Here is a 21132-nt window from a genome sequence, read left to right on the forward strand (position 1 = left end):
AACCCCTGAACCACACGCACTGTGACAAGGTGCCCAAAGCCAACTACAATTTCAGGTGACTCTGGAACGAAGTAGATATTAATTACGGGGCAAGCTGGGCATCTCACATTGAGTACAGTCTTGATTAGTGTTTAGTAACGTCTTTGATCAACACAGCGTAGGAAGACAACATACAAACACAGTGCTCAGGTGTAATGTTCTTCAAAACACGATGCCATGAGGTGAAGTAATAAAACAGCGCTTGGACAGGGAGAGGAGAGAGCACGGGCCTCTAAGGAGGGCTCGCTCTTCCTGCGGAGGCCCAGAAGCGTAGAAGAGGGCAGCGGTCCTGAAGGCTCTCTCTTCTTGGTCAAGGTCACTCCTCATCCCCACCGTCTGCTCCTTTGGGAGCTCCACCTGACACCCAGAGCGGTCCCCCTGCAAACTGCCCGGCGGCAGAAGCCACAGGAATCAGCGGCTGAAAGCCCTGTCTGGCCACATGGGGGCGCCCTCACCCCACACACTGGGATTCCCGCCCAGCTGGAGCAGGAGCAGCACAGCTCCGTCCCTAGTGCCCCCTGGGGTGTGGGTCAGGAGCTGGGTCCTCCCGGCTCTGGACCACAGCAGACGCTGTCTGGAAAGACGCCGTTCATCCTCCCTGAAGGAGGGTTATGTTGCCCCGAGGTCGCTCACACTGTTCTTAACAGCAAGGCTGGAAGGAGGGGGGCTCCTCCTGCTCACAGGGAGGGACTGATGCTCCGAACCCCCAAGAGAACCCTGGAAGCAAACCCGAGGCAGAAGTGGACAGAGAACACAGCCGTCTTCGCTGGAGAGAACAGGGCAGGAGGGCGCCCACATCCCACCTACACTCTAGCTTCAGTTCTAAGGTTTCAGCTCTTCTGGAAGCTCTTTTTAGAGTGACACAGTAAGGCAGAAAGACCGAGAGACACACACACACAGACAGACACGCACATACACACACACAGAGGAAGGGAGTAGCGAGAAAGATCAGGTCCTGCCCCATCTGGGGCAGCCAAAGACCCCAGCGCCCCAGACAGGTACTGACACAGCAGCCTGCAGACTCGGAGTCTGACGGATGTGGGTTGAAATCCCAGAGCCAGCTGTGTGGACTTGGGGGGATGACTATGCTTCTCTGAGCCTCACTGTTCCAATGGTAAAGGGGGGGGGGTCACCACTCCTGCCTTTTGGACGTGAGGTGTGGATCCAGGGGGTAATTAATATGTGCAAACCACCTCTCCCGGTACCTGGGCCCAGGCAAGCCCTCCCGCGGTAGCAGAGGTAACGTATGCTGACAAATGACAGTGGTAAGGAACTTAAAAAACGTTTGATCATTTACAGTGTAGATTCTATGCCGTGGGACTTGAGCTTTCTCACTTGGGGACGTTAGGGCTGTATGAATTCTACAGTCCCGCTCAGTTTAGACTGCTATCCCATATAAATGTCACTCCCCACACAGCCATCTACACCTTCAGGAGCTGAGTTTCTCCAGCCCCTGGATGCCTGGCCCTCCCCACGGGGAGAGTGGGGAAGGCGCACTGGAGAGGCAGAGACGCGGCGTGCAGGTGAGCGTGCACAGGGCCTGGCCACGCTGTGCTCAGCCCCCGCACGCCCGCTGTGTAACCTCGGGCTAACAGCTTCAGCCTCACTCCTGCATCTCCCAGTGGGAAAATGAAGATAATCATAGTTAGTACCCACGGCAGGCACCGTAGGGAGAGGGGATGACACCCTGTGTGTCAATCACTCAGAACAGTGCCTGACACTCAGCAAGGGCTTCGCTAAGGGTTAGCCACCACCATCACTATGATTCGTTTCACAGAATAGGCACTGATCTCTCTAGATGGTTAGATGAAGGTTGTCTGACCCCAAACTGGACAAGGAATGAGGTTTTCATAGAACCTAGGGAAAAAACGTTGGACTGGGGTGGGGGCAAAAGAGATGCTTCCTAGACCACGCTCTGCCACTAACATTTCAGGAGGCAAGCTGGGCTTCCCTCCAATCTGTTCACGAGGGAAATGGAGACTTGGGGGTGACCCCAGGGGGCACTGTGTTTCTGGCAGATGTGTGCCTGTGTCCGCAGGCCCTTACCTGAGGTACTCATAGAGCCCGTACATGGGCAGGAAGTCAATGTCGGACAGGAACATGTAGGGTGTGCCCACGTGCTTCATGGCCACGTTGCGTAGCAGGTTCACGGGGTAGAACTGGCCCTCCTTGTACACGATGTGGTAGGCCACATTTTGACGGCTCATGAGCACCTCGGAGCCCTGCGCATAGCGGAGGAACTGCTGGGCCTCGGCGTCAGACAGGTAGAGGGCCAGGCTGATGGGCCCCTCCCAGTGCTTGCAGATGGCCTCGAGCATCTGGAGCCTGCAAAAGACAGGGAAGGTAAGCCATGGAGATGGCCCCATCCATGCATCCTCCACCTGGCCTCCTGGAGGGACTCTACCTCCATGGAAACTTGGTCAACCAGGTTGAGTACAAATCACCAAACCTCAACTCCTTTATCTACCAAATGGGCATAAAATCACTTACCTTGCTGGCCCTGGTCTTTGTTTGCTTCTAATTGAGTGATACTGAGAAAGTCACATCCCAATATAAGCCTTTTCTTTTCAGCAGGGTGGGAAGATTACATTATCTAAAAGATCCCCTTCCATCTCAAAACTTCTATCCCTCTCCTCCTCTCTCAGAAAAGATAAATAGCTCTACTGAGCTACTGAAGCAGTGACCAGGCACAGGAGATTGAGCCAAACTGAGGCCCTGAGTTAAAAGGACCATTGAAGCAAGCAGTAAATACAGGAGTCATAATATCTGCAATCACTTAACTCATTGCTATGCATCACACACCCTCCAGGATTCTCCCAAAACAACCCTGTGCACCTTCTCCCCATTCTCCTGATGAAGGACTTGAGGCTCCAGAGGTCCAGTTGAAACCATTGTAATTAGCTGGTTATTAATAACAGAAAAAGAGCAAAGGGGAGGCCAGACCTTATAAGCATGTCATTTGGGCAGCTTCACCAGGAAGCTGCAATTTCACACTCCCCAGGGAACCACCGGCCCATTCCCCACAGACATCACTGGGGGAAGGGGCCCGACAAAGGGGAGATAGGTGCATGCACAGTGAAGTTGGGGTGACATAGCAAAAGTGCCTGTCAGTCAAACCTGGGAATAGAAATCATTGGCTAGAAGGGGTGGAGCCAATGCAAGCTCACAAAAACTTGGGATACATAATACCCTAAGGAACTCTCTCTTTCTCTCAGCTCTCTGGTTCCTTTGGTTCTGCTCTTGCTTCCTTGCATTCGCCCGTGTTCCCTCCATAGCCATGTGGCCCTGCAGACCTCACATGCAATGGACTGATGGATTGCAGTGGGGAACACAAACTAAGTTGGCCTGATGCTGGACTGGACCTGTGCTCCAACATGGAGTAGAAACTCTGGACACTGGCTTTGATCTTAGCCCTGCTGAAGCCACACCTACACTTCCTCCATGGCAGGAAGAGGGGAAATGGGACCTTGGAAACTCAGGGGTGTCATTCCATAGAAATAAAGCTTTCTATAATATCCCATCCTCCTGGGGGGGGGACCTCTGGAAATGCTTATTCCAGCAGTAACCCAAGAACCCCACTTCTACCAATAATACAGTCAGCTTTCATTCTTGGGCTTGGACCAGACATGTGTAGACAGGTACCACCTGGACAGGGCCTTGGGGCTGGTGAGAAGAAAATAACGCTGGGTGTTCAGTAAAGAGAACAGAAACCATGTCAGTGCTGGGGACCAAAGTGTGCCTGGGTGATGCCGCCCATCTTCACTTTTCAGAGCCCTTACTGTCCCAGGGCTGCAGCCAGTTTGCAAGGCTACCTGAGAGGCACCGGCCAAGAACAGGGAAGAACAGAGCCCACAGAGAGGCTCTGCGAAAACAAAGAGAAATCTATAAAGACAGTATTTTTTCAAGGCATCAGAAGCGCCTGCTACATGCAAGCTCTGGTTAGGAAAAAGCGGAGTCTATTTCACTTTTTCTCCCCACCCAGCAAGAGGTACCTAATCGGCAGTCTCCCGGTCGGAGTGCCCACTTCAGCTGGGCGATTACCAGGAAATAGGTTCTGTGCTTCCAAACAAAAGACCACGGGCACACCTATCCTGTGTCTGTGGCTTTCTGGATGGGCTTTCAGTGTCCTCTCCGTAATTCTGCCTCAACTGGTTTCCTCTTTCTCCCTGCAGGATTAAGTTACTCACGGGGTAAAATGCCCTCCATTTCTCAGACTTTGTGACACCTGCTAATCAAATTGACCAGAGCCAGGAATTTGGAGGCATTGTACTCTCCACAAAGCTAATCTCTGAAGTTTGCATCTGGCCTCTGCTGCAGGCCCTGGTCTGCTGGGTTCTTCAAATCTGGGGGTCTGAATGATCCCCTCTGCACCCCAGTTTCATCTTCTGCAAAAGTGGGGGGGGACTCTGCACTTGGGAGGGCGTCTGTACAAATCCTTTGAAATTTGGGGAGTCAAGGGCAAGGATCACTTCTAATATGTAGAGAGAAGAGCTGCTTGAGGGAGTGGGAGGTGGGAGCCACGCGTGGGTGTGAGGAGAGGCCAGCGCCCGTGGTGGATTCTCCCACTGACTTGGTTTTTGCCTCTGTGTCTGAGTTTTCCGAGCGAGGAAGCCCCGCCCAGGAGCCATCCTTCTTGTGAGCTCTGCGAAGAGTTTAGACTCGGAACAGAGACACAGAATACTTAAGGGACTCAGGAGAAAGGTGCTGCTGGTGTGACAAATGTCACATCCACGTGGCTTTACAGGGAATGGTGCCAGATGTTCTGTGGAACCTTAGCAAACAAGAACTAAAGATGATACAACCCACTTCTGTGTCTCTGCCACCAGCCCCGATCTCTCCAACCTTTGCAACCAAGGTTTCTGCCAGGCCCTGAACAATGGTGACCCCCTGAGGTTTGGTCACAATGATGGTTAACATATAAAATGTGATATTAATACAACTAATCTCTATCATTCATCTGCTGCACACCGTGGGCAGCCACATGCTGGCTGTTCCCACGTGTGACACTGACAGTAACTAGAGTTGAGATTTGCAGCACTGTTCTACCGCTTCCACGAGGAAGCTCAACGAGGTGAAGGAACATCTTTCAAGTCACTTAGCTACAAAGTGGAGAAGCTGGATTCACACCCAGGTCTGTCTGACCCCAGCACCCAGGATCTGGATTATTATTTAATATGGACTGGCGTCAGGCTGAGAAAAATGTCCCCAAATGCCTTCTCCTCATTGCCTGTTTCCTCAAACAAGAGTGTGGTCTGACTCTGGTGTCAACTTGCTCCTAGTCTCTTCCCAAACCTGTTCCCAAGGTTTGTCCCTGTGTCGTTCTTGTTAATGCAAAGTTCTGTGCAGAGTCTGTTTTGTCCCTTACACAGGAAGATCAAGTACCTGACCAGTGAGGACCTGGGCCAATGGAGAGCGTTTCAAGAGATAAAGATTAGCTCCGGCCGGGGGGCTCGGTTAGTTGGAGCGTCATTCTATACATCAAAAGGTTGTGGGTTTGATTCCTGGTCGGGACACACACTCAGGTTGTGAGTTTGATCGCTGGTTGGGGGTATATGGGAGGCAACCGATCAATGTTTCTCTCTCACATCGATGTTTTTCTTTGTTTCTCTAAAAAAAACCAACCCCCCCCCCCAACCAATAAAAACATATCCTTGGGTAAGGACTTAAAAAAAAAAAAAAAAGAGGCCAAGATTAATTCTAAACCTGAAGAACTGTCAGCTTGGAAGGAATCTTAGAGATTTTTTTTAGTCTGATTACACCGTTTTTATGATGAAGGAGCTCAGCCTCGGAGAGGGGCGTGGTTGCCGAGGAGCAGGATGAGTGAGTGGAGAGCCAGCACCAGGACCCACAGTCCCGGCTGTCCTGTATGTTTCTCCACTTCCCCGCACAGCCCGCCGTCGCTTCATGCTGGGGTGAGGGGGACAAAGGCTCAGGGTTGGCCAGAGACATGCCCGGCAGATCTAGAAACAGGCGGGGGGTTCCCTAGGGGTGCCCTGAGACAGGCAGCCTCCCACAGTCTGTGTAGGGCTCAGGGACCTAGCAGAGAGATGGCCAAATAAGAAACCTAAAAGACCAGGGATGGAAGGGATCCTAGATCGTCAGTCAGCCTAAGCGGTCCAGGCAGGTGTCGCTCAGCCTCTGCTGGAACGGGAAACCCTCTCCGTACAAGGCGGCTGGTTCCAATCAGGTTCCCGGGAGTCAAGCGGGCTGCCCGGGGGTGGAGGTGCGGCTCTGGGCTCTGGGCTTGGACTCCACGCCATGCCAGTCGCCCTGAGCAAGGGATGACGGTTCTCTGAGCTCCCATTTCCACACGTGCATATGGGGAATAATAATACCTTTGCGGATTGCAGAATGGCTCCAGATCATTCCTCTCCCTCTATCGCACCCTTGGTAATATCTGCCCACGCTGACTGGGCTGGCCCTATGACTTGCTTTGGTCCATGAAACATTAGCAAACAGGACACAGCGGGGAGTCAGAAAGTGCTTGTCTGCTGGGGCTTCCCCTCGCCGCCCTTGGGACCTGTGGCTCCACCACGTGAACAAGCCCACTTGACCTACTATAGAGCGTGTGGCACAAAGCTAAAGGCGTACAGCAGGAACTCAGTATAGGGCAGCGGTGGCTCCTCCTTAGGTCCTCTCCCTGGCTTTCCAACACGCATTCACCCAACCCATGTTTACAGAATATCTACAACGTGCAGGTGTTGTGCTGGGCCCCAGAACGAGCAAGGGGCACGAGGTTCCTGTGCTTCCAGAGCTTCCTTCTAGTGAGGGCAGAAGACAACCAGCAATGCAGGATAAATTCAGGGGAACTAAGGGCTGGAGAGGCTACAGAACAGGAAATAGGACAGAGTGGCCCTGAGGGCTCGCCAGGGAGGGCCTGCCGCAGAGGCCTTGATGGTGAGAGGGACCAGGCCTGAGAAAGTCTGGGTGAAATGTTCTCCAAGAAGGAGGAACAGCCCTTGGGATGAAATCGAGCTTAGCAAGTTCAAGCAAGAAGCAGTAGGACCAGTGGGGGTGGAACAGGGGAGAGGGGGGCAGGCCGGCGGGGATGCTGGGAGTGGGCAGGTGTCAGGGGACATGGGTCCTGAAGGCAGGGTGGGCAGCTGGATTATTCTAAAGGCAATGAGACATCATCAGAGTTTCAACGACGTCACCTGGTATGTATTTTTAAACGATCCCTCTGGCTGCTACACGAAGAATTAGCTTTTACTCTCTAGACTGGTGCTTTTCATGCTTAAGGTGCTTAGGATCCCCCGGGAGGCTTCTTACAACACATTCCTGGGCCCCGCCCTAGAGATTTCACTTTGATAGGTGGGGTGCGGGGCCCAAGAAGCTGTATTTCTAACAAGCTCCGGAGTGATGCTGTGAGGGCCCCTCTGAGCAGCATGGCTCTAAAAGATGGGACCTGTTAGCTCAGCCAATGTTCTCTCTCCTCCTCTGGCCAAAATCAGAAGACCTGTCAGCCCCAGAATCCCCTGGGACTGTAGTTACGACTTCACCAATGTTGCCGAAGGAACAGGAAAGAGAAGGTGTCTCCTGGCCAGGTGGCAAGGATGCTGCGATCAGGATCCCTCCCAATCAGGATGGGATCCCTCTGTCCTCAAGCAGTCCCGTTGGCTGCCAGGATGGGGGAGAAGTCCTGGAGCGGCTGGGAGCGGAGCAGACCTGTCGGTGCCACAGCCACGATGACGCTCACTCTTTCTGAAGGGAACCTAGAGGGAGCCTGGCTCCGGAGCCCTCATGCCACCTCCCCCGGTTCGCTGTGGCATTCACACAGGGCCTCCTTCTGACTCAAGGTTTCCCAACACACACCGAAATGTTTCTTAAATTAAAAATCAATCCGACAGGCACCAGCCAGCCTGCTGCATCATAATTGGATGTGCAGGAGTGGGGGAATTTGTTTTAAAAGCTTCCCAGGTCATTGGGCCTGTCCCCAGCCAAGGCTGAGAACCAAGGCATTAGACTGTGAGCCACGCAAGAGCCACGTCAGTCCTGCCTGATACAGGCTCAGCGGATCTCTGCGCATCGAGACGCAGGAGACAAACAGCAACTGCCTTCCCGGGGCAACTGTGGTTCCAGTCCACCTTTCCTTGCAGCGCACCCCCTTTTCCTAGAGGCAATTTAAGTGGAGCTCCATTTCTTAGAATCAGTGCTTCCCTCTGTCCTCAAACCACCCCCATCTCCGAAAGACAAGAGCCCTGGGTTTTCAGTGCAGAGAAGGGGGGAGACACAAGGCCTGCCAGACCAGGCTCCAGTATTCTCAGCCCCCCAGGCCACCCCTCCCTTCTCCCTATGACGGAGGGGGGGCCCGTCTGCCCTACCTGTCCATGGAGAGCTGAGCCACCAGGGTGACGTCCGTGTCGTCGGAAGCGGGCTGGTACTCGTAGTGCAAGAAGTACAGGTGGGTCCGGTGGACGGTGAAGCGCTCTCGCCGGAACTCGTAGCACAGGTCGTCTTCATCCAGCTCCGACAGCTGCTTCTGGAGCTGAAAGGTGGGAGAGGCGGCTGAGGAAGAAGGAAAGCCCCGGGGCCCTGGGGACGGCCCTGCCCTGAGGCTGTCACCACTGGACATTGTGGACGGTCTAACACAGAAGGACAAGATCGCTGGTTTCATTTCCTTTTGCAATTTACTCTAATTTCAAAAAGGAGTCCATGAAGGGCAGCTCGCCCTCTGAGAAGCGAGACTGCTCTGAGCTCGGGGTGATGGTGGAGATCAGGGACAAATAAGTGGACAGCCAGCCGCGAACGCCCTATAAACAATCCACCTTTCCTTGATGACCTAGCACAACATTCCCAAGCAATAGGGGCACAACTGTCAGAAAAGAGTAATGAACCTGAACGGAGCAGAGCCCAGTCTCGGCTTTTCCGTCTCTCCTTCCTGGCTCTTTGAAAGCCTTAGTTCATGAATCTGCGTGTACAAGTTCTTCGTCCGGCTCCACTCTGCGCCTTCCTGCCCGACTAGTGACGAGCCAGCGCCCCTGCGAGCAGGAGCGAGGGACTCGGCCTCAGGCAGCGCGGATGCAGGTGCACCAGGCCCGCACCTGCTGGCCCAGGTGCCCGCAAACCCCACACTACCCCTACCAGGCAGGTGTCGTGTGCCTGCTGTGCAGGTGAAGAGTCGCCATGGGAAAGTGAAGGAATGCTCATGGTGACAGGAATTAGGTCCTTGGACGTGTGTGGGCGGAGTGAACGGACTGGGAAGAGGCGGGAGGGAAGCGCGCCGGCGACGGAAACGTTCTGGGTCACGATCACGCGGGTGTGGCGGGTTTGTGAGGATTCGACACCCTGTGCACTTAGAATGCTCACATTTATCACATGCAAATTGTACTTCAAAATCGATTTTTAAAAAATAGTAATTTTGCCGAAAGCCACCCAGCTGGTTCCAACGTTATTTCTGTTGCATTAGCCTTGTCGGTCACACAAGGACGTGTAGTTGAATAGATTAAAATTTACCTGGCTAGAGTTACTAGCCTGGCTGAAAGTAACAGAGATTTTATATGTGTATATACCTAAGGTCTCCAAACCAATGGTGTAGTAACCAGTAAGAAAACATATTAACTTGCTCCTGTAAAACCTGTGTCCGTTGAGACCGTTGCCTTGATAGATGAAGCTCTGGCACCATTTCTCAAGAGGGAAGCTGTGAGACGATTCCACTCCTGCCCCAGTTCCCCCCCTCCCCATGCGGCCCCTTCCTCACGCGACTCCCAGTGTTTCTTACTGAAAGGCAGAGCCTGTCTCCCCGACGGCTGAATCTGGGCGGGACTTGTGACTTGTGTGGCAGTCACATCTAAAGGTAGGGAAGCGGTGTTGCCCCAGGCCTGAGGTGGGGCCTCAAGGGGGTGTGCCAGTGCCAACTCTACCACTGCCACCTCCACCACTGCCTGGAGGAGGCACCGGGGCAACCAGAGGGTGAGCGACACCCCGACAAGGGAGGGAGCCCAGCCAGGATCAGCAGAGCTGCCTCAGGAAACACTTCTCATACGCCACCGAGGTTTGCAGCAATGGACAACGGACAGGGGGGTCACTGGCATTTTGTGAATAGAGCTGCTTTCACTATTGGAGCCTGTCCCACGTATCGGGCGGGTAGCCTCCCAGCCCACTAAGTGCTTACAGCATCCTCCAGACGGCCACGTCCAACTCAAAGGCGCCCATCTATTCTCAAGTGATGCGTGGGGATCACTGAGACCCAGTGACATAGGCATTCTCAGCTATTTAAAACTCTTAACTATTAAAAGGACATAATCAGGGATACTCTTTAGCTCTTCATCTTTGATTCGATGTCCTTGCCTGTTTGAATATTGTCGCTCTCCCAACAGTGCGAGACCAGGGCACTGGATTTCCCCTTCCAGCTAAGATCCTGTGAGCTGAGTGACCCGTTCTGACCTGCAGGGTTAAACCCAGGTCCTTGCTGACAATGTTCTTGATGAAGATTCAAAGAAGATCATCACATGAGAAAGAAAACCAGTGACCAAGACACAAGGTATGTGTGTGTGTGTGGGGGGGGGGCTTCTCTTCCCCTCACAGGTACACACCCTGAGTTGGGGGAAACGACATTCCAAGGTGTAGGGCTCCAAGAGCCGATTTCTGCTAAGCACCCATACAGTGGGCTCCTAAAGGCAGGGCTGTGTCCCACTCATCTCTGAGTCCCCCGAACCTGGGCCATCTAGACCATCACGTGTGCTCAACGAGCCTGCACCGGACACAGTCATAACCACCACACGCTAAGAAAAGAAACAATGACCAATGAGAGTGCTCCTGGAACCTCAGGTATAGGCTGTTCTGGGGTGCGGGTCTATCAACAATGCTAGGGGCTGAGTAGCCCCCATCTATGAACTTCACGGTACCAAGAATGTGGTTTGGTGGCATCTACATCCCAAGGTCACCTGTCGCCATTCCCATGCTTAAGGGGTAGGGCCCAAGGGATACTGCTGTTCACCAACTACACTGGGCATTGTGGGAAGCACAGCAGGTGTGAAGTCAGACCCACAGTGTCCGACTCGATGGGACTCTGCACCCACCAGATGCCTTCCTTAAGCTTTAATGCACTTCTTATCAACATGGTATACTGCAGCTCTGCTTAGCTAATATGGACTAAGCACCTACTATGTGCCAGATGCAGGGTCAAATGTTCTTCAGGTGCATTGCTTTATTAGTTGACTCCTTCAGCACACATCTCTGTTTTACCACGGAGGAAACTGAGGCTCAGGTTTCAGTAACCTGCCAGTTACACAGCTAGAGAGAAGGCCTGGATGGAGAACCCAGTCTTCCCAAATCAGGGACCTTTTCACAACACAATTACTCCTCTTTGGGGGATGGATAGAAGGACCAAATGAGCTGGTGGAAGACACAACTCTCGGTGAACAAAGCAGGCCATAAAAATGCATATGCGGGATGTTCCCAATACAGCGAAAAGACAAACAACAAAAACCCACACAGAAAACAGACCAAAGGGAGCCCATTACAATGTCGACAAGGCCTTCCTCTGATTGGTGGATTCGCAGATGAATTTTATTGTCTTTCTACTTTTCCGTATTTAACTAACTCCCTGCAATTTTCTCAAATGAGCAAATGCATGTAAAAGTGCCTTGCAAACTGTAGAGTGCTGCTACACAAACCTAAGCAGTGTTATCATGATTACATTATGTACCTTTTCAAATTCTAATCTAGGATTGCTTATTGCTGACTGCATGGCTGATGTCATACAAGGAGAAGACCGAGCAGCTTAAAAACTGCCTCCTTTTCACCCAGGGTACCAGTAATTTCTCCAGGGAGATGCTGAGCTGGAGGGAGGGCTTTCATTAGCAGGACCTGAATGCTTCTGTACTCCACACTCCACACTCGGGCTGGCGGAGGGGGAGGCAGGGGCTCCTGACAAGCCAGTCACAGAAACAAAAGACAGATCCTCCTGAGATAAAATGCATTTGCTAAATTGCTTCTTTGGGCAGCCAGCTGAGAAAAAGGGAGATTTGGGCTCAAGGGAGATTTGGGCTCCAGGGAAAATGCCCTTTAAGCAGTTTGCATTTATTCCTTCCTATGCTTAAGGACAGTGGCCTAGATTGACCTCTGAGATGCCAGAGCTCAGGGATACGGATTCCGAGGGGTTGGAAGTGTGTCCCTGGGGTCTGGCCAAAAGGACTTCTATTTGAAGCCAGGAAAAACCAGAGAGAGAGAGATTATGGGGATAACTGGAAACCGAGACAGATTCCCCCCTCTGACACTCATTTGCTATGTGACCTTGAGCAAGTCATTTTCTCCACTCCCTAAGCAGACAAGGAGCTTGGGCTTCATGAAATAACTCTCAAAGGTCGTGTACTCACTTTGCAGGTCCAGTCTCTTGTAATGCTCACACAGACTCTATGCATTAGGGATCACTGTCATCCTGTCTTAAACATGAAGGCATTCATTACCTGAAAGCTTTAACCACTTGTTCAAGGTCATATGATGAGTAAAGGAGGAGCTGAGATATTTCCTCCAGGTGGACATCCTTCGAGTTCTTGGATGTACATCAACTCACTACAGTGCCTTATCAATATCTGGGGCTTTCCTAGTTCCAACACTAGATGGTTCTGTGACTCTAGAGGAATGAATGCATGTATTTCCAGGGGAGGCAGAGACCTGCTGCACTCACAAATATTCACATTTTCCTCTCTTCCTGGGGGTACAGCCAGGCTGTGTTTCCAACCTTCTTGCAGTTTGGGGTAACTATGTGTCCAAGCTCTAGTCAGTAGAATGTGGGCAGATTCTGGCCGCTACAGACACCACATTCAAGGCTGCCTCATGCACAGCCCTCACTGTCAGGCAGAGCAAGAGCAAAAGCATCCAAAGCAGGAGTCCAAGGCTCTATGGAAGGCAGAACCACAAGATGGAGGGAGTCTGGGATCGTGGAGAAAAGCCACCTGCCAATCAGGAATATCATGTGGACTTCCTGGGAATCAAAGATTTCTAGCATGCTGAGCCCATTTTATAATTGTTCATGTTACCTTGACTAACTAACACACCCACTTAAACCCTTCTCGGGAGTCTCTCTGAAGGGACCCATTTCTTCTTGTGACACTTCTCCTTTTGATGTCTTAGAACAATGGATGGAAACATCTGGTGGATAAAACAACACTCAATAATGTTGTTTTATACATTCAACCGACTTTCACTTTTCAGTGGCCTTGACATCCATGCCTTCATCTGCCTTTCCCTGTATCTGTAGGAGGCAGGCAGCTGCCCTGTTGCCCTCAGCTGGCGGATAAGGAAGCTGGGGGGCACCAGGGATTTGCTCAGAGAGGCTGGGGCTAACTCTCATCCTGTGAAATCTACTTCAGGGCTCTCTCCTGTGGTTTCCATGAAGCAGTTAAGTTTTATGAAGCCACACAGGTAGAGAAAGATTACAGGCTCGCTGGCTGCCTGCTGTGTGTATTAATCAACAAAGTTCCAGGAACCCAAAACACTTTTTACCATGGGTCACGTTCATGCTTTTGTGCAGAGGAGAGGCACGGGTTCAGGTCTGTTCAGCGGAGGTTCGGAGAGATTCTGCCCAGCTCTGACCTCGGCTCGGAGGAAAAAAATAAGAAAAAGGCCTGGTGTCTGCCCTGGGTATCAGTACTAATTTGTACCTCGCACACAATTAATAGGCTCATATTTTATGCCAAGCTCTATGTTAAGAATGGGGAAGGAACCCCAGTTTCTGTGCTTAAATTGTTCATATAGTCTGGGTAGGGGAACAAAGAAACAAGTTGGTAATTATAATACTGGGTGTTTATAACACAAACAAAACTGAATTTGGGGGGAGGGTGCATGTGCTATGTGCCACACTGATCTAGCTCCTGACTCGTCTTACCTTCTTTGATCCTCATGAAGTCTATCAGGTAGACTAATTATGATTCCCATTTTACAGGTGGGAAAACCAAGGCATACAGAGTTGAAGTAATTGACCTGAAATCCCAGTTACTGTTCCTGAGATTTTATGGGAGACAGTCTTGCTCCAGAGCTGCCCTCCCGCAATCTGCCCAAGGAGCCAGTTAGCAGAGGAAGACCCAGCTCAAAGGAGTAGAGAGCAGGTGGCTGCTATAAAGGCCCAGAAGGGAGCACCTGGCCTGTTAGGACTATTGTAACCAGAGCCCCGGTGCGTGGAAGAGAGATGTGTGCAAGTTGGAGCTGGCCAGGAATAAAGCAGGCAGGCCACCATGATGTGTCTGGGGCTCAGACACATCCGCTGGGTAGCTCAACCCAGCGGCTCCTCCTTGCACCCCCTGGCCTCCCAGGCAAATACTGGGATCCTTCGGGCTCTGGAATTAACAAGCCCACACAAGGTCACCGGAGGCCGGCCCCGGGCAGCAGCTGTCTTAGGGCTCGGGGCGCTGTCCACAGGCTCTGACACCCACAGCGTGATGAAAGAGCTGGTGCCACGAGGCTCACACGTGAGAGCAATAATACATTCTGGCTCTTGCCCGGGGTTTCTCTGGGATACAGCTGTTTGCACAGTGCCATCTGCTCCCTGGTGCGGACGCGCACGGTGGCGCTGGGAAGTGTTTATGGGATCTGTTTATATGTGTCTTATTTTTAACTTCTAATTGAACTGTGGTGATGATGTCTTTTCTTGTTAGAGGGCTCGTTGTCAGGGAACCACCTTGTGGCTGAGGGTGGTGAAGCCCTGCTCTCAGAGGTGACCCAGGGACCTCAGAGCAGCTGGAAGGGTGGGGTCTGGACGAGCTTTCTGCCCACTATTGCCTATGGCTGGCAGCACTTTGCATATCTTAACCCCTTCAACCCTCCTAACAGCCTGGCCTGAGTTGATTTATGAACCTTTTATAGGTGGAAAAACAGGCTTGTAGAAGGTGAAAGTTATGCCCAGTGTCACAGACTTAGTCCTGGGGCCAGGTTTTCTGATTCCAAGCACAGGAAACTTTCTAGCACACCACATATGCTTCAAGAAAAGGACCTGTAACAGTTAATTTGCTCAACAAGATTTGCTGAGCACACCCCTCATGCCAGGCAGTCTTTTAGAGGCGTAAAAACATGTCGATGAATAAAAGCGGATAAAAATCCACATAGTTACAGAACTTTCATTCACGTCAGGGGAGACATGGTCAACAGAATAAATAAGTCAAGAATATAATATACTGATTGGTGATAAGTGCTAAAGAGAAAACCAAAGCAGTCCTGGGAACAAGGGAGCTCTGGGGCAGGGGCAGGAATTGCAATTTTAGATCAGGGAACCCTTTTTTTAAAAAATTAAATTTATTGGGGTGACATCAGTTAATATGCTGATATAGGTTTCAGGTGTGGGTTTCTATGTTACAAGATCTGTATATTGCACTGTGTTGTTTACTTATAAAAAGGCCACTCAGCCGTGGGTCAAAGTTGATACCAGTCCCAGGACTGCCACGAATCCGTTCCACGATTCCAATTCTCTGAGCTTCCGTGCCCTCCTTGACACAATGGAGATAAAAACAAGTGTCCTGCAGGGCTTGTGAGAGTCAGACCGATTATACAAGTAAAAACCATGAGGAGAATCACCGCACGAGTTGGAGTTATCACGCTCACTGTAAATATAGAGTGATGCCCACTTGGGGAGCGTGGCCTTGCTTTGCCACTTTAGAGTTGGGTGGACCTGGCTGCGAATCATGGCCCCACCAGGGAAGAGTTGCGCGACTTTGGACAAGTAACCCCTCTCCTCTGAGCTTCGGTTTCCTCATCTGTCAAAGGTGACTCTAATGCCCACGTCCCTCGGTGGTGGTGAAGATTAAGCCTGTATTTCCCTTTCTCCTGCCCTGCAGGAAACCTCCCATCATCCAAGGCCAGCGGATGCAGAGAACGGTGTCGGCACAGCACAGAGCTGTCCCCGTGCAGGGGAGGCCCGAGGGACTCGTGCCTGGGGCAGGGCTGCCCACGAGGCTCTGCACCTCCAGCGCCACTGCTTGGAGACCGGCCTGGTTCCCTGGAGTGCCTTCTTGGCTAGGATCCTGGGGTTGGGACGGAGCCCAGAGAGGACGAGGGGGCCATTAATTAGCGATGTCTGCTGTGGACGCGGGATAAGGGAGCTCGAGTCTGCACACACTGCCTATTGACCCCCAATTCCAAGCAAATGCAAACACTCACTGGTGCCCATCTTCTGTTGTTGTGGTGGTTTTTTTTGCACTTTTTGGATGTTTGCTGTTTCTTAATTTAACTTCGAATGCAACACTGGGTGATTCTTTTCGCCTGGGCCTTTCTGACTTCAATGCCACGGGCTCCTCTCTCCCGGGCTGCCAGGGGAGACAGGAGCAGGGAGGTGCGCGCAGCGAGGGCTGTTGGGAAGCCGGCGGAGGGAAAACGACAGCTGTCAGAAAGGAATCTGCGGAGCAAGCAGCCGCGTCCCGGGCAATTTCCTGCCGGGATAAACAGCCTCTTTCCTCCTCCACAGCCTGCGCAGCGCAACCTCCGTCACCGCAAATTGTAAATGGAGTTTAGTACAGTTTGCTGAGTAAAGGAAGGGCATGTAGTTGAGCAAGATTTCTGCCCAAATTGGTTACAACCTATACAGTTTAAGGTTTTGCATTTAAAGAGGTGAGCTTCCTTTAGCTGGAGATTCCCTTAGGCGGGGCAGGCATTATTTTATTTTATTATATTTTATTTTTATCCTTACCTGAGGATATTTCTTTCCACTGATTTTTTTTTCGGGAGTGGAGGGGAGGGGGAGAGAGAGAGAAACATCAATGTAAGAGAGACACATGGATTGATTGATTGCCTCCCACACACGCCCCCGACCAGGGCTGGGGATCGAGCCTGCAACCGAGGTATGTGCCCTCAACCAGGAATCAAACCCGGGACCTTTCAGTCCGCGGGCAGACACTCTAACCACTGAGCCAAACAGCCAGGGCTGGGGCAGGCGTTCTTGATGATAAAGCATCGCTCTATAAACACAGGGCTTAGGGAAACCCACCGTATGGAAACAGACGACGCTACCTGCCAGGCTCTCAGGGACAACAGGGGGTGTCCTCATTTTGCTCCAGAGGACCGGGCTCAGATGAATGAACTCCTTAAGGAAAGGAAGGGAAGGGTTTTTCAGCTCAGCGCAGGGAAGATGGCTTAGCACCCGGAGCTCCAGCAGGGGAGGAGGCTGCTGTAGGTGGTGAGCTCCCTGTCCTTGGAAGGATTCCAGCAGAAGTCAGACGCAAACCTGTTCGGGATGCTGTAGAAGGATTTTTTTCCTGGATTAGGGGGTGAGGAATATCCGTGATTATCCAACTGTGTTCTGTGGCATCCTGGGGTTTGTTGGAAAGGCTTCAGGGGCTGGGTGGCTGAGGCAAAGGGAGAGAAATGCTAACTTTAAGGTGTAGAATTCTAGCTTCCGTGGCTATTTCTATCAAATGATAAAACTACTAATGCCCACTGGCTGCTTACTGCATGACAAATGACCTCACTGGTTCCAGGGGAGATGCCTGGATGCGCCGTGGTGGATGGCGTGGCTGTGCCCAGGAGTGACTGTCACTCCACAGCACTGACGGAGCCTGATCTCTTCCAAGTCACTCTGACACCCTGAGCTCCAGGATGGAGAGATGAATCCCCCGACTTCCTGAATTTCTCATTCCTTTGGCAGCAAGACCAACCAAATGGCGTCTCCTTCCTACCCACCGTCCCCTAACTGGTGGGAAACCTTTCTGGGACTGTGTGACCCAGAGCGAACGTGACGGCCCTCATGCTGTGGAGGAGGAGCTCTAAGGGACTCCGTAGGTTCCTCTCTCTGCCAGGAGGTCCTAGAAGGAAGGTTAATAAAACCTGAATCCGTTTGTGGAGCGACAGGTTGGGCACTGTGGTTTGTGGAAACAAATAAACAAACAACAAACATGGTGTCCCTGGCGCCGAGCCCTTCTTTCTTGGTGATTTAACATAAATTATCCATGAAACACTATGACAAACACATTCCTGTGCCCATTTATCAGATGGTAAACCAGACGCCCGGAGCATCCATGTGACGTCTCTGAGGTCTGGTGACTATGAAATGCGTCATCTGGGAAGACTAGGGCGCTCACAGTGTTATCACCATCATCACCTCCCCCTTGAGGGAATTTTAATAATGCAAAAAACAAACTTGTGCAGCCCTGTATGTTCTCAAATTGCCTTCACTGAAATCCGAATATGCCCTGCTCCTGTTTACCGCTGGTCTCCACTGCCTGTGCGGCTCCCTCCCTCCCACCGAGTCCACTTGCCATACCCTCCACTGCTCCTTCTTTGCCCTTCAAATCTTGCCTCCTCCAGGAAGTCTTCCCTGATGCACTTTCTCTCTCCTAGTGTGTGCAACACCCTTCTCGTGTGCTCTCAAAGCACCGCTGCCATCTGGGCACTAACTACACTGGATAACAACCCCCCGCTCGTCTGCATCCCTCACTAGACAAGCCCGTGAGAGCTGGGCTTGGATCCGAAAAGCTCAGTTTGCATCCCTAGCCCTGAGGCTGGAATTGTTTGAATGACTCCATGTCGAGTGGCTGAATGGGCCCTGAGACTCAGTGCCACTGGAGCCCTTCTCATCTGGGGTCTGCAGTCCAATGAAGAGGTTCTGGACTTATCTCTTCGAGACTACAGCCATCTGTGCACTTGTCAGGGTGCTAATGACCTCTTCCCGTGGAGCTGGGAGCATTCGCGCTGGGCCGGATCCAACATCTTGCCCTTTTCCTCCGGCTGTGTTTGCAGATAACACTTAACATGCTGCTGAGGACCAGGAGGTGGGCTCCCTACAGAGACGCGGTCCCAGGGTCTCTCCTTGCCCCCGCCGTCCACGGAGGGCCGGCTCGCCGCAGGAGCCTGGCTGCAGCAGGGCACCGGGACCTGCTGTCTTGATTCACGCATGCCAGATGCCCCTGCTCCCCTGTTCTTAGTGCCCGCAAAACAACCCATCTATTCTCTCCATCCCCACGGCTGCCGGCCTAGGTCACGGCCCCACTGTCGTCTTTCTGCCTGGGATGCGGCAACAGTCTCTAAACGGTCTCCCCCCTCCAGTCTTGCCCCTTTCATTCTATGCTCTACACTGAACGATTTTTCTCAACTCTCAGCCTCGCCAAGATTAAAGCCATCTGGTGGAGTCTAAATGGCTGAGACCAGCGAAGGCCCCTGAGGTCAGCTTCTTTCTTTGCCCCTCTCCCAACGTGCCCACGGCCTCACGCACAAACGCCGGCGTGTTCTCGCCGAATTCCCCTCGGCTTGGGGTGCTCTGCTTTCCCCGGGAACTTCATTCTTCCCTCTCATGTCCTCGATTCACACAGTAGATGTTTATCAGGCGCTTACTATGTGCTCGCTTCCCTTCTGGGGGAGGGGCCCGCACAGGTGAATGGTACAGGCAAAGTCTCTGACCTAATGGTCTTACATTTTTGGTTTTAGATTTGGGGGGAAAAAACTAGGGGACAAGTACTTGAAGCGAACACTGGTGGACAGTGCACATACTCTGATGAAAACAGGGCTCGTCACAGACAGTGACAACGGGCTCCTTCCTGAAGATGCCGCAGCAGAGGTGTTCACACACCTGGGGCAGGGTGGTCCGGGCAGTGAGACAGCAAGCACAGAGGCCCCGAGGTGGGTGGCAGTGAGCCGGGGAACCTGGGACGCAGAGGGAGCAGCAAAGGTGGGAGTGTGGCTCTGGCCGGGTCAAAGGACAAGAGTGCTGGGGAAGGGGCAGCCGTGGTGAGTGCTCACAGAGGCCGCTCTCCGGTTCACGGTCCTCCCTGCACCCGGACACACCATGCTCTGGGCATCTCTACCACCTGATATGTGCACCAGGACTGGGCAGGTCTCTAATTTCCACCCTGGTGCCCTGCGTTGGGCCTGGCAGATGGCCAGCATTCACACGCGCTTATTGAGCAAATAAATGCAGTCACAGACTCAGAGGAGGGCCCCTGGGGGACTCTCCCTCCACCCTCCCCGACCGTGACCCCAGGGGAGGCTGCCGGCAGGAAAGCGGGTGAGTCATTGATAAAGGGAGTCCCGCTTCCTAAGACACCGATGGGGGGACCCGGTGATGCGATGATGAAGCACTGAGGGCGTCATCCTGCAAGGCCTTTTATTCAAGCCTCTTCCGTGGAAGAAAAAAAAGAGGCAGGAGGACAGTTGTATTTCGCGTTTGGAATGAAGTGCCGAGTGGGCACTCGAATGCTGATGGGGATGACAGACACCGACTTGAGAAGGCAGAACCGAAGGAAAGGCCCAAGGAACAGTGTTTGTCGAAGCCTCTAAGTGCTTCGCAGCGTCTGAGACAGAGTTCAAGTGCCGAATGGTTTTTCTTTCCTCGATCGTCAGTGGTTTAAAAGGGCAGACACTGAGAGAGGCATCCAGGGAGATGTGGAGGAAAACGCTGGAGCTGGAAGCAGCTCCGCTGAGACTTGGGGGCCAAATGACAGACTGCGAGCTGGGGTGGCCTTGGGACTGGTCATCCTGACAAAGGGCCAGGTGAGTGCCTGACTCCAGACCGTCCACAGATGCCCTCCCCTGCCAAAAGGTTTCTCATGACATCCGAGAGAAGAATATAAATAACAATAGTAGTAATGGAACAAAATTTTTACTCTTCAACCTGCTCACAACAGCCTTCCAGTCTGACTCCTGCCTGCCTGGCACTCAAGTCCTCCTGTGGCTCTCTGTCCCCAGTAGCCCCTGGGCACACAGGCATCCTCCTCCAGATCCCCACATCAGACCTGCCTGCCCCAGGGCCTTTGCACCAGCTATTTCCTCCCCCAAGAAGAACTTCCTTTGCTCTTCTCCTTTTTTCCGCCTCTAACTTTATTGAGGTGTATAATTAGTATACAAAAATTGCACGTAGTTAATGTACACAATATGATGAGTTTGCACATACGTATGTGCTCATGTCACCATCACCACGATCAAGGTAAGAAACATAATCCATCACCTGCAAAAGTGTCTCGACTTTGCTCCCTGCTTGCCGTGTGACCCTGAACAACCTGCTTAACCTCTCTGTGCCTAAATTTCTTCAACTCTAATTGCGGGGGAGGGGTTTCTATGAGCACCGTGGAGATATAACATATGGAAGTGATTATAAATGAAGAAATAAGAAAATAGATGTTGGCTAGGCCTATGACCACTTACCTAACACTTTCTTCACCCATGTTAACCCTTAAAGGA

General features: G+C 52.1%; 1 protein-coding gene across 6 annotated transcripts in view; it reads right to left on the reverse strand.

The window, feature by feature from the left end:
* Positions 1–21132, reverse strand: part of LARGE1 (LARGE xylosyl- and glucuronyltransferase 1) — a 401066-nt gene that overhangs the window by 13192 nt on the left and 366742 nt on the right. For all 6 annotated transcript variants that reach the window (XM_081128709.1, XM_081128708.1, XM_081128710.1 and 3 more), the window contains exons 11-12: positions 8361–8524; positions 2086–2364 (exon numbers count right to left, since the gene is read on the reverse strand). In XM_081128709.1, the coding sequence (XP_080984835.1) occupies positions 2086–2364; positions 8361–8524 (443 nt within the window). The remainder of the gene's footprint in view (positions 1–2085; positions 2365–8360; positions 8525–21132) is intronic.

Source organism: Miniopterus schreibersii (assembly GCF_964146895.1).
Source record: "Miniopterus schreibersii genome assembly, chromosome: 2".
NCBI classification, from domain to species: Eukaryota; Metazoa; Chordata; class Mammalia; order Chiroptera; family Miniopteridae; genus Miniopterus; species Miniopterus schreibersii.